This window comes from Chaetura pelagica, unplaced genomic scaffold, assembly GCF_000747805.2.
Source record: "Chaetura pelagica isolate M959 unplaced genomic scaffold, ChaPel_1.0 scaffold301, whole genome shotgun sequence".
Classification (NCBI taxonomy): domain Eukaryota; kingdom Metazoa; phylum Chordata; class Aves; order Apodiformes; family Apodidae; genus Chaetura; species Chaetura pelagica.
Window position 1 is genome coordinate 173195 of NW_009952150.1, and position 11033 is coordinate 184227.

An 11033-nucleotide genomic window follows, 5' to 3' on the forward strand; every position below is an offset into this window, starting at 1 on the left:
GGGGGGGGGCTGGCTCCCTCCCTCCCCAGCCCCAAACTCAGGAACTGGGTCTCAGCCCCTTCACCCCAGCATCTGCCCACCTCACAGGGAGCTGTGACCTTGCCACCTTCCCCCAGCGCACCCAAGTGCCCTGCAGCAAATCTTCTGCTGGCCCATCAGTGTGGAGGGGTGTGAAGAGGTGGGGAGGGGTGTAGAGGGGTGCAGAGGGTCTCCAGGACCCCCAGGAACAGGGAAGACAGCCCAGCACTGCCTGTCCCAGGTCTTGCCCTGGCTGCATCCCTGCCCAGTCTCCTGCTGAGCTGCCTGCAGAAGGAGCCAGGGCCAAAGGTGCTTCCCCATCAGCATCCCAGTCATCCCCATTCCCACTCTCCTAAAAGACTGGGGCTGAGGAGGGCCAAAGAGCGGGGACATGAGATGGAGAAAAGACGTGGCCAGAGCGAGTGACTGGGCAAGGACCTCTGGAGAGCCAGTGCGGGTTGGCAGGCCAACTTCCCTGCCTCCAGCACTGGCGGTCTCAGGGTTGATGTGCCTGGCTGGAAGGTCCTGCCATGGTCCTGCCAGGGCCAGGCTCTTGACCCAGCCCCTTGCTGGATGTGGGCACTCAGGACCCCGGATTTATTGCTCTGTCCTCAGAGGTCCCCAGCAGTGTCCCTGAGCTGCACTGTCTGGAGCTGGCACCCACTTCCCTGTGCTGCCATCTTCCCTGGCATGGGGAGCTCAGCCCCCTGCAGTGCCCCTCCCCAGGCTTGGGACAGGCTCTGTGGGGGCTTTTGAGTGTTTCCCCCTCCCTGGGTAGCATCCCCATGCTCTGGGGCTCACCCTGTTGTGTCCTGGGGGTGTCTCCAGTAGTGCCTATGGGTAGCCTGAAGTGGATGGGCAGGGCAGTTTTAGCATGTTTTGGAACAAATACATGGAGGAAAACAAGTCTGGGGAGCTGCTAGGCCTTGCAGTGTGGACACCCTGCTCCCTGCAGTTATGCTGGACATGCAACATCACCTGCATCCTGCCAGGAGCCAGGGACTGTGGGCAAGCTAGTCCCATTGCTGGCCAGTCCCTGGAAAATCTGGGGGGCTCCATAAGGGGTTTCTGTACAATGTGCTGCTCCCTAGTGAGCCCCTCTGTCTGCCAGCATTGCTCTGTGTCCCACCTTGCCCCTGCACTGCTGTCCCTGCTGGAGTGGCTCTCCACCCTTCTGTGGCCCTGCTTGGCACCTCTGTCTAGTGGCTTGTGAGCATCAGGCTGACTTGGTCACCCACATAAATACTGATTCTGTGATGGCTCTGGTTGTTTGTGCTGTGTGTCGGTCCCCCCCCGCCAAGAGTCACAAGGGGAAGGTGCTCTCCCAGCCCTGAAAGCCTGGGGACAGGGAGAGTGGTTCCACCCCCACATTCCTCCCGGGCTGGGGGCTGTCCCCATGGCTGCTCTCTGGCATTGCAGGCAGGAGCTGGGCACACTGGATGGAGCCTGGATTCCCAGACACTGGCACATGCTTCCAGACTTGGGCTGGCACATGTGAGATGCCTGGCCACATCCATCTGGCACCACCTGGAGCAGCTTGGTTCCTTTGGCACCAGCAGCTCTTTCTCAAGGACAAGTTCCAGCCAGACCCACAGAAACTGGGACCCCCAAGGGGCCAGGACAGGCGTGCAAAGGCAGCTGGAACTTGGGCTCTAGAGGTGCATAAATGTAATGATATTCACCCAACCCAGCCTCAACTACTTTTAACAACAGCAAGGGTGACACTGAGCAATGCTGGGATGGTTCGCTCCAGCTGCCAAGGGTTACGAACTGGATGGGTGAGAGAACTTAGGAACCAGTGCAAATAATAGGAATTAAAGTGTGAGTCACTTGAGATAACCCATAGATACACCCATCCTCCCTGTTCTTCATGAAGGAACTTCCATTCCTATGATAACAAAGTTATTCCTAATTTTAAAAATGAAGTATTCAACAGGAGGGAGACAGCCTTAACTCTCCTTATCAAATGTTGGCTTTTAATCTCTGCTATAAACCCACTGTCAGCAGGATAAAGGCAAATAAAAAGGACCGTAAGTGCTGCATCAGGAGCAAGGGAGCCCAGCACAGGAATGGGAGGAACAGTACAAGTCCAAACAGAGCAGGGCAGGCTGAAGTTCCACTGCTTTTCTGTTTTCTTTTGGAGGGAAGTCAGTGGAAGTCACATCACAAAATACTCTCAGCTGCCACTGGGGCCAGGCTCTCCCCCCATGGGCTCTGGATCAGCCTTTCAAATTGGCAGAGACCTAAGAGTTGTCAAGTGAGCCTCCTAACCATTGATATTGAATCTATTTTAAAGCATTAATTTGTAAAAATGGAGAGAAATTACTGCCAGGCTGCACCATGAAAAGCCAGTATGGATACAGGGTACCCCAGCATGGCTGGGGGAGGCAAGGGGTGATGGGGACATGGCTGGCAGGGAATTAAAGGATTAAAACATGATTAATGGCAGCCTGGGAGGTGAGCCTGCCCTCTCAAGCACATCTGTGGGTTTTTTAAAAATACGATTTTTTTTAAATGGACGATACTGGTCTTCTCATCTATTCCATACACCATCCTATTGCAGTAACATCCCCTGCACAAGCGTAGAACATTAATTAATTGATTTGAAATTGTCTACTCGTTAAGGCACAGAAAGAAATAGTGGGTTGTCAGCAGCCATTACCACTAAGAAAGTCCTCCTACATTTGTTCCTGAAAATTATGTTGTCACGAAAAAAAAAAAACTACCAATCTGAACACTCTCAGCAGTGCTTTGAGATGGCAGCCTGCAACTGCAGAAGGAAAAAAACACCCATTCCCCAGCTGTGCCCCCCTGCGTGTGAGCCAGCCAGATTTAAAAACAACCACCTCCCCTGTGTAGCTCACAAAACTTCCTCCACAGAGCAGGCAGAGGCAGCTGCTTGTTGCTTTGCTGCAGCTGCTGTCCCACCCATCTGCCATAGGAGCATCCTGCTCCAAATGATTTTAAAAATAAATAAATAAAAAGAATATTTTCTGGGTCTCATGGAAATGGCCTAATCAGCTGAGTTGGACTGCATGGAAAGCAATCTAATTAAAATACACCAGGGATGTATGTAGGTCAGCGGTGCTGGGGCTGCAGAGACCTGCAAGGGCTTTAGGGGCCGCGAGGCAGGAGCAGCTCCAGCACTCGTGGGATAAGAAGGTTACTGTGATCCCAGGAGGATAATCCCCCTCTGATGGTGTGGGAGTGGGCAGGCAGGGGCAGCCGAGGCTTGGCAGCATCACGGCTGGTCTGGGAGGATTGGGAACAACCAGGACAGTAGTGGTTTGCTGTGTCCTGGGAGGAGAGTTCCCACAAAGGGGGTACAAGGGGACAAGGAGAAATGAAAATCCACAGGGGGAATTACATGGCTTTTGTGCTGGGGAGAAAATGGGTGCTGGAGATGCCACTCAGGGGATGCCAGCCAGCATCGTTTAAATGGCAGAGACTGTGATTCGGCCTGTGTCCCTCCTGCCCTAGTCCCGAGATGCAGCTCAGGAGCAGGGTATGCCCAGCCCAGCTCTATGGATGACCAAAGGAGACAGAGCTGAGGGAGACCTTGGAGTCTCCAAGGAGCCAGCTAGCTGCTGCTGCACAGGCAGCCCTGGGGTGCTAGTGGTGGGAGCTCCTGCGGGATCGCCAGGCTTCGGCACATCAGAGCACTCGAGGTGGGAGTCGTGGGTGCACCCCAACACTGCTTCAGGGCCAGTTTAACTTCAGAGGCTCTGCTGAACTAAGCAGGTGCTGACCCAACTGCAGACCTGAGCTCTGTCCATGCTCAAGGGAGAGAAAGGGTAGATCTGAGCACTGGGAGAGGTCGGTGGACTGGCACCCAGGAGAGCAGCTCAGTGGCCTAATTAAATCTTTTCCCAGCCTTGTGTTTCTAAATTATCCCTCCTGTCCCGCCGCCTCAGCTCTGACAGCAGCACAGACTGCAGGGCTCATTTAAGGCTGGCTGTTAAGTAATCTTCTCATTATCCCCTGCCATCCTCCCCTCCTCCTGCAGCCACAGCCAGGGGCTCAGGGAAGCATCACGCTCCAGCACAGGCTGCCCGCGGCAGCGGCTGCTCTTTCCACCGGCAGGACATGAAAAAATGGCACATACCCTCGAGCCTCTCATCCCCTCGTCTCTCTACGACGTGCCAGTGGTCAGGCCCACAGCCGGGGTGCTGAGCACGGGGGTACCCAAAGCATTACAGGAGCTTGTGCTCCTGTTACCAAAGAATTTCAGCATTCCCTGTGACTGGGCTGCTTGGGGCCACAGCTCTTCCTTTCTCACCACACCGTGCAGACATTTTTTAACGGGTTGTGTGCAGAAACAATGTGGTTCCACACCAGCAGCAGAGCCTGGTCTCCAGCAGCAGGCACCCCAGTCTCCAACTGTGCAGGCACAAAAGTAAGAACAAATCTTCACCATGGGCACAGGAGACAAGGCAAGAAGCAATGGACTGAAACTGTCACAAGAGGGATTTAGGCAGGAGACCAGGAACACTTTGACAGCTTTGCTGGGAAGGTTATGAAATGTCAGTCAGGTGGTGTCAGGGACATGCTTCAGTGAGCTGCTCCTCCTCTGGAGCAAGAATAGCTAGTTTCTCCTGATCCCACCTCCCCAGGCTTCCCTCACCAGACTGGAATCACTTTAGGGCAGCACCAAATACTACGGACCCTGATCCCCACTGGGACAAGAGCCGAGGCACCTTCATGCACAGCAGCACACTCAATGTTGTAAAGCAGATGACTGTTCACGAGAAAACTTATGCACCAGTAGAGAAGATCCAAGACATGTTGAAGCCCACTCTGTCCCCTGCCCTGCCTCCAAATCATGCTTCTTAGTAGCTACTAGAACTAAACCTTTTTTCATCACCCATGTCACCTTTTTTTATTACCTTTTGGGTGGGAGTGTTGATCTGCCTAAGGGTAGGAAGGCTCTACAGAAGGATCTGGACAGGCTGGATGGGTTGGCTAAGGCCAACTGTATGAGGTTCAGTGAGACCAAATGCTGGGTCTTGATCACTTGGGCCACAACAACCCCAGGCAAGGCTGCAGGCTTGGGGAATTGTGGCTGGAAAGTGTCCTGCAGAAAAGTGCATTAGGGTGTTGACAGCGGCTGAATATGAATCACTGTGTGCCCAGGTGGCCAAGAAAGCCACCAGCATCCTGGCTGGGGTCAGGAAATCCTGGGGACAGTTCTGGGCTCCTCATGACAAGAAGGACATTGAGGGACTGGAGCGCGTCCAGAGAAGGGCAACGGAGCTGGGGAAGGGGCTGGAGCTTGAGTCTGACATTGAGCTGCTGAGGGAGCTGGGGGTGTCCGGCCTGGAGGCTGAGGGGAGACCTGCTGGCTCTGCAGCCGCCTGAGAGGAGGTTGGAGCCAGAGGGGTTGGTCTCTTCTCCCAAGGAACAAGTGACAGGACAAGAGGAAATGGCCTCAAGTTGTGCCAGGGGAAGTTTAGATTAGATATTGGGAACAGTTTCTTCCCCAAAAGGGTTTGTCAGGCCCTGGCCCAGGCTGCCCAGGCCAGTGGTGAAGTCACATTGTTTAGTGGTGGCCTTGGCAGTGCTGGGTTAACGGTTGCACTTGGATGATCTGAAAGGCCTTTTCCAACCAAAACAATTACCTGACTCCATAGAACTTCCAGTGTAAGTGTTTTCATGTTGAACTGGGCAGTGAGCTTCCCAGGAACAGCAGTGCTCATGTTGCAGAAACAATCAGGCAGCTGGAAAAGTCCCAGAGCTCTGCAGGAAAACAAACTGGCTGATCCATCAAAAAGGTGAAGGGGTGTGGGGAAAGTCAAGGCCTCAAAAGGGCACTGATCAAACTGAGAGCTGCTCAAGAATTAAGAAAAAAAAATATCATTAGCGGAAATTAATATGGATTTGTGTGACCTCTGTGCTTTCATGGAGACAAGAGGTTGGAAAGAGGCAGCGGTGCCATTGTACCTTCCACAATTCATCCAATTGTTACCTGGCAGGTTTGTGAAGAAATCAGAGGAACAATATTGAAGTATCCCTCAGACACACAAGAATGTCTCAGTGCTGGAAATCACATCGTGCACAGGGACTCAACAAATATTTTGGTGAGTTATCGCAAGATTAGTTCCCAACCTGAAAGAGAACACAACTGAATTTGGAGGAAAGAGGAACAGCAATACCAGCAGGGGACGATTGCCAGGTAAATTGGGAACAACTGGTCTTTCAGTAAAACATAAATACAGCTCTCACTGTACCCCTCCACATGTTAATTCCTCAGCACCCTTTGCAGAAAATCCCTACAACTTCTCACACCAAGCCTTCTTCAGGCCTTCTTCTACTTCCCCCTTCTCCTTGCAGCCCCCTGGGAACACAAACCCTGCATGCACACGGAGCAGGCCATTCCTCCACAGCCACCTCCTACTCTCATCACACCCCCTGGACAACTGAAGGTTTAACATATGTATCCCAGATCCATTACTCTGCTGGTGCTTCATCTGGTGTCTTTAGGTTCCCAAATGATGCACTGATGGATTTATTGAGCTTAAAAACACTCAGCTTGACTCCAGGGAATAAACTAATCAATATGTGTCAAAGTGGGTTTTCTCTAGTGAAACCAGCTTGTGAATAAGGACAGACTTGGTGTGTAAGAATTCCTTATCCAACTTATTTTTTAATATTATTTTAATTTGCATCTCATCTTTGGAGAGCATGGGAGGGGTTAGTGGCAAAGGACATAACAGAAATGTTGACTAAATACTTTTAAATATAAGTACTTATGAGTAATATGAGTAATTTTAAATATAAGTACTGATTTAAATCAAGGCCCACAACAGCTTCTGTGTTCAACCTGGTCGTTTTTCATCTAGAGACTGAAGTGGTGTCAGGATGGTTCTGAGATGTCTAGAAACAACCCAGATATAGAGACCTTACAACATGGAAGAGACCTTCACTGGTGTGAACAGAGAGGTGTGAGTCCAAGGCACAGACATTATTTATTAGATACATAACTGGAAAATAAACTGCACATTTATAGGACAGACTCCATCAGGTAAATCATAACTGCATAGGTTTACTTTCAAAAACCAGGCTAAATCTCAACTTCTATGATGTGCAGTGCCACTGGTCGGGACATGTTTCATTAAACAATGAAAAACAAAAGTGGGTAAGGGGATTATGATGCTTCTGTTCCAGGGAAAAAGAAAAGCTTAAGGCAAAACACAGGGCACCATCCAGCTACTCTGGAAGGAGACTGGCAGCTGTCTTGAATTTTGGCCCCTGCTTTCCCAAGCTGCTCTCAGAGAGGTGTCACCACTGGAGAGCACTGCCTGGATGGCCCCAGATTTTCTCAGTGTGTGTGCCCCTGAAAGAGGAAATCAAAAGCTCAAGGGCAGCCTGAGGATGCAGGAGGCTGGCTGAAGTGAGCTTTGGGCACAGCCAAGGCTGTTGCAGGCACTTCAGGAAGGCTGTCTGCCACACTGCAGGTTGCCACAGTGCTAGGGTTTGCTGCCTCTGACTGCAGGGCAGGGCTGCTGGCACCCCCTGCCCAAGCCAGACACCAAAGCTGCTCCCGTTAAGCACCCTCTGCCCCCCTCCAGAACTGCAAGAAACTGCTGCAGGAATCCACTGCTTCAGAGACCAGGAGAGAGAGTTAAGCCAGGCTGCTCAGAGCACAGAATTCCTGCCCCTGCTCCTAAAGAGCTCACAGTTCCCCCTTCCCTGAATCACAGTGCCCAGGTGTCCCAGAGAGTGTAGTGAGGATCCAGTGGATTACACTGGGACCACAGAAAACATTCCCAGGAGGGGAAAGTTCCAGCCCATGTGCTGTTGTCATTGCTGAAGTACCACTGAGATTCTGTCCTCCTTCCAGGCAGCCTGTAGCATCCTATGTAACACCGACCAAAGCAAGAGCATGCACCCAAGAAAGAACAGCATCAGCCATGGGCCACAACAGGGACTCGACTCTGGAGAGTATGTGCTCCGCTAAGGCTGAGGAATGGTGGTGGGAAGCAGCTGGAAATGGAGCAGCAGTGGAGCAAAGGCAATGCTACTGTGCAGCAGCAAGACTAACCCAGGGCAGAAAGTGTTTGCACACAGCACAGCTCTGGATAGGACTTTGCTTCTGACATAATAGAAGAAGGTGGATTTAAGCAGCACATGGTGTTCCACCAGACAAATGTCCCTACATACAAAATGATGGTTAAAAAGGAGCCTCTGGACCCTCAGCCATGGGGATGCTCTTTCATGCGCTGGAGCAGACTCAGAGCTGGTTGTAGAAGAAATAATAAAGCAAAAACATGGAAACATTTCCAAGCATCAGCAGAGATGAAGTAACGAACATTTCCACAGATTCTACCTTCAGGACTGTCCTGGTGCATCTTCATGTCTCTAGCTTGGTGAGTGGTACTGGGGTTTTAGGCCAAGGTGCAGAAAAGCAGCCCCAGAGCACCTTTGTTGAGCCACCCTGTTCTGGGAACCACCCACCACTTCGGGCTGAGTCCAAAGCTGAACCTTTGACTGACATTTCCTCTGCAACTTTCTGTTCCCACGATATCTGAGATTTGGAAAAAGTGTTTTCACAGCATCCCACAGCTCTGCAAGCTCTTTGCTCAGAGGCATGTCCTAGAGGGGAAAATGACTACAGGTGAGTGAACATGGCATGATTTAAGCTCCCTCAGAAAACATGTATCACGATATATTCTGTGCTCTCTAAAACCAGAGACTTCTGACCCAAGGTTATGAGATGAAGGGCTGTTAGTCAACACCACCATGTCACCAGGGATATGAGATTCAACAAGCAGCAGCTTACTGCTCTCTCTGCAAGAAGCAGAAGGAAGAGCTAAAGTGATGGGGAAGCAGCACAGAAATCAGAAGGGCTTCCTGCCAGTAATGGTGGCCAAGGGCTCTCAAGTCACCATCCTAGTGCCACCCACCATGCTGAGCTGGACACCACTGCTGCAGGAATAGATACTACCTGTGCTGCAAGACACAGTAGAACAGGCTGCAGTTCACAGAAAACTGCTGGATACAAGGTCCCTGTCTTAAGGAGCACATGCTGCAACCACAAACACAAAGCAGAAGATGCCAGACAATACAGTTTATGTGTTGTCTGACCACAGGTTGCAAACAGTATTGGAGAGGGAGAGAAAACCCAATCACCGTATCACAAAGCCCAGGTTTGGAGATCATGCATGGAGGTCGGACTGCACAGGCTCCTTCTGCCTGACCAACTCTGAAAACTGACACCAAGCAACCAGGTAGCTCCCACAGTGTCTCACCCCCAGGTCTGGCCCCCAGCCAGCTGGCAGAGAAGCCAGCTCTGCTCTCCCTTTAACTCCTCCCACAGCTCCTGTGCCATCCTAAACCCTGAATAGGTTTCCTCAGCAAATGTTCTTCAAGTTTCCAATGGGGCAGGAAAGAAATGAGGTTGTCAGCAGGCACAAAAGAAAAGGAAGCCATCACCAGACCAGAAGACAGGGGAAAGCTGTTTGGAAAGATGGCAGGAAGTGAGCAGGACAAGGGGGGATGAGGAAAAAAGCAGAACAGAACTAGGAAGGAAGTGAAAGCCCACTGGAGACATGGAGGATCTTTAAGGAGGAAGCTGTAGCAGGTGAGATATGTGATGATTAAGGGTTGTAAAGCAGTGGATGGAGAGAAGATGGTAGATTTTTCATGAAAGACATAGCCAGGGGAGAAGGTGGATCTGACAGACAGCATGGGATGCAGCACAGGAGAGAAAAAATGGAGTATCTCCCTTTTTAAATGTGTACCCATTATAGACAGTGTTGGAAGTAGAGACATTTGGAACACAGCTGTAGGGTGAGACTAGGAGTAGGGAAAAGATTTGTGACTCTTCAGCCTGAAGACAGTAGTGGAACACATGGCTAGGACTGCCCAAGGAGAGCCACAGATGGAGAAGGTGGAGCATATGCCAGAAAGGTCCAAAAAGGACATGAGCATAAAGGTTGACCAGTCAGGGATTAGCAAAGACATCATGAGGAGCGTTCTGCAGAAGTGGACAGTTGGGAAGAAAGGGACAGCACCAGTGTGCCTGGTGAAACTAGTACAGAATGACGCACAGAGAGCAGTAACCAGCTGCTGGATATTTGGAACATGGAACTTTCTTCATGGAAAGGGTTGTCAGGCCCTGGCCCAGGCTGCTCAGGGCAGAGGTGCAGTCACCACCCCCAGAGGTACTGAAAAGCTGTGTAGATGTGCTGAGGGACATGGGTTAGTGATGGCCTTGGCAGGGCTGGGGCAACAGCTGGACCTGATGATCTAAAAGGTCTTTTCCAACCCAAATGATTCTATGATTAAATAACAGCATGGAAAGAGAGAAAGAGACAGAAAGAAGGAGAGAGAGAGAAAGAGAAGGAGAGACCTGCCCTAATTCAAGGCCTGCCCCACAAGGTTAGCTCATTCACATTTTGCCACATGAATACGGGACATGAGACAAAAGTGCTCCTTGTTACATCTGTGCTTCACACTCCAGGCCCAGCCTACGCTCAGCTAAGTCATACCAAGTTTCCTGGTTCCTCACCATGGCCTGAAAAAAGAGAGTGTAGGCAGGGAGAGGCAGCAAAGGTGAATCCAAGACAGGAATGGATGTGAAGACAGACCCTGGGACCCAAATAGAAATGCATTAAATTCTCTGCCCACCTACATACAGGATGAATTTTCCTAGCACAGAAGTAACAGATCCCAAACCTATAATACCAAATCCAACCACTAGAGACCAAAAAGAAGGAAATCCCGGGTTTCACAGCACTGAACCTGTCCCCTTCAGCCATGATGACTTCCCATCAAAGCCTCTAGGCGGTCTTAGTTATATGAGATTTGTGTTCTCAGCTGTCTAAACTGACCTTGTTTTTTGTGGATAAAATATACCCTTCAGTGCAGCAACCAGTGTGGTTTATAGTGAAGTTCTGGCTGCATCCTTGCAGGGATCCAGAGATTCACACACTGACACGGGAGATTAATGCAAGAGCTGGAAAATGTGGCAGAGACATGATAGGGGCTTGTCGCGAGCCGGTACCAGAGGGCTA

At 50.9% G+C, this 11033-nt stretch overlaps 1 protein-coding gene across 1 annotated transcript in view; it reads left to right on the plus strand.

The window, feature by feature from the left end:
* Positions 1-11033, plus strand: part of SLC7A4 (solute carrier family 7, member 4) — a 30508-nt gene that overhangs the window by 3622 nt on the left and 15853 nt on the right. The window contains exons 5-6 of the mRNA XM_010006501.1: positions 4102-4199; positions 5152-5325. Coding sequence (XP_010004803.1) covers positions 4102-4199; positions 5152-5325 — 272 coding nt within the window. The remainder of the gene's footprint in view (positions 1-4101; positions 4200-5151; positions 5326-11033) is intronic.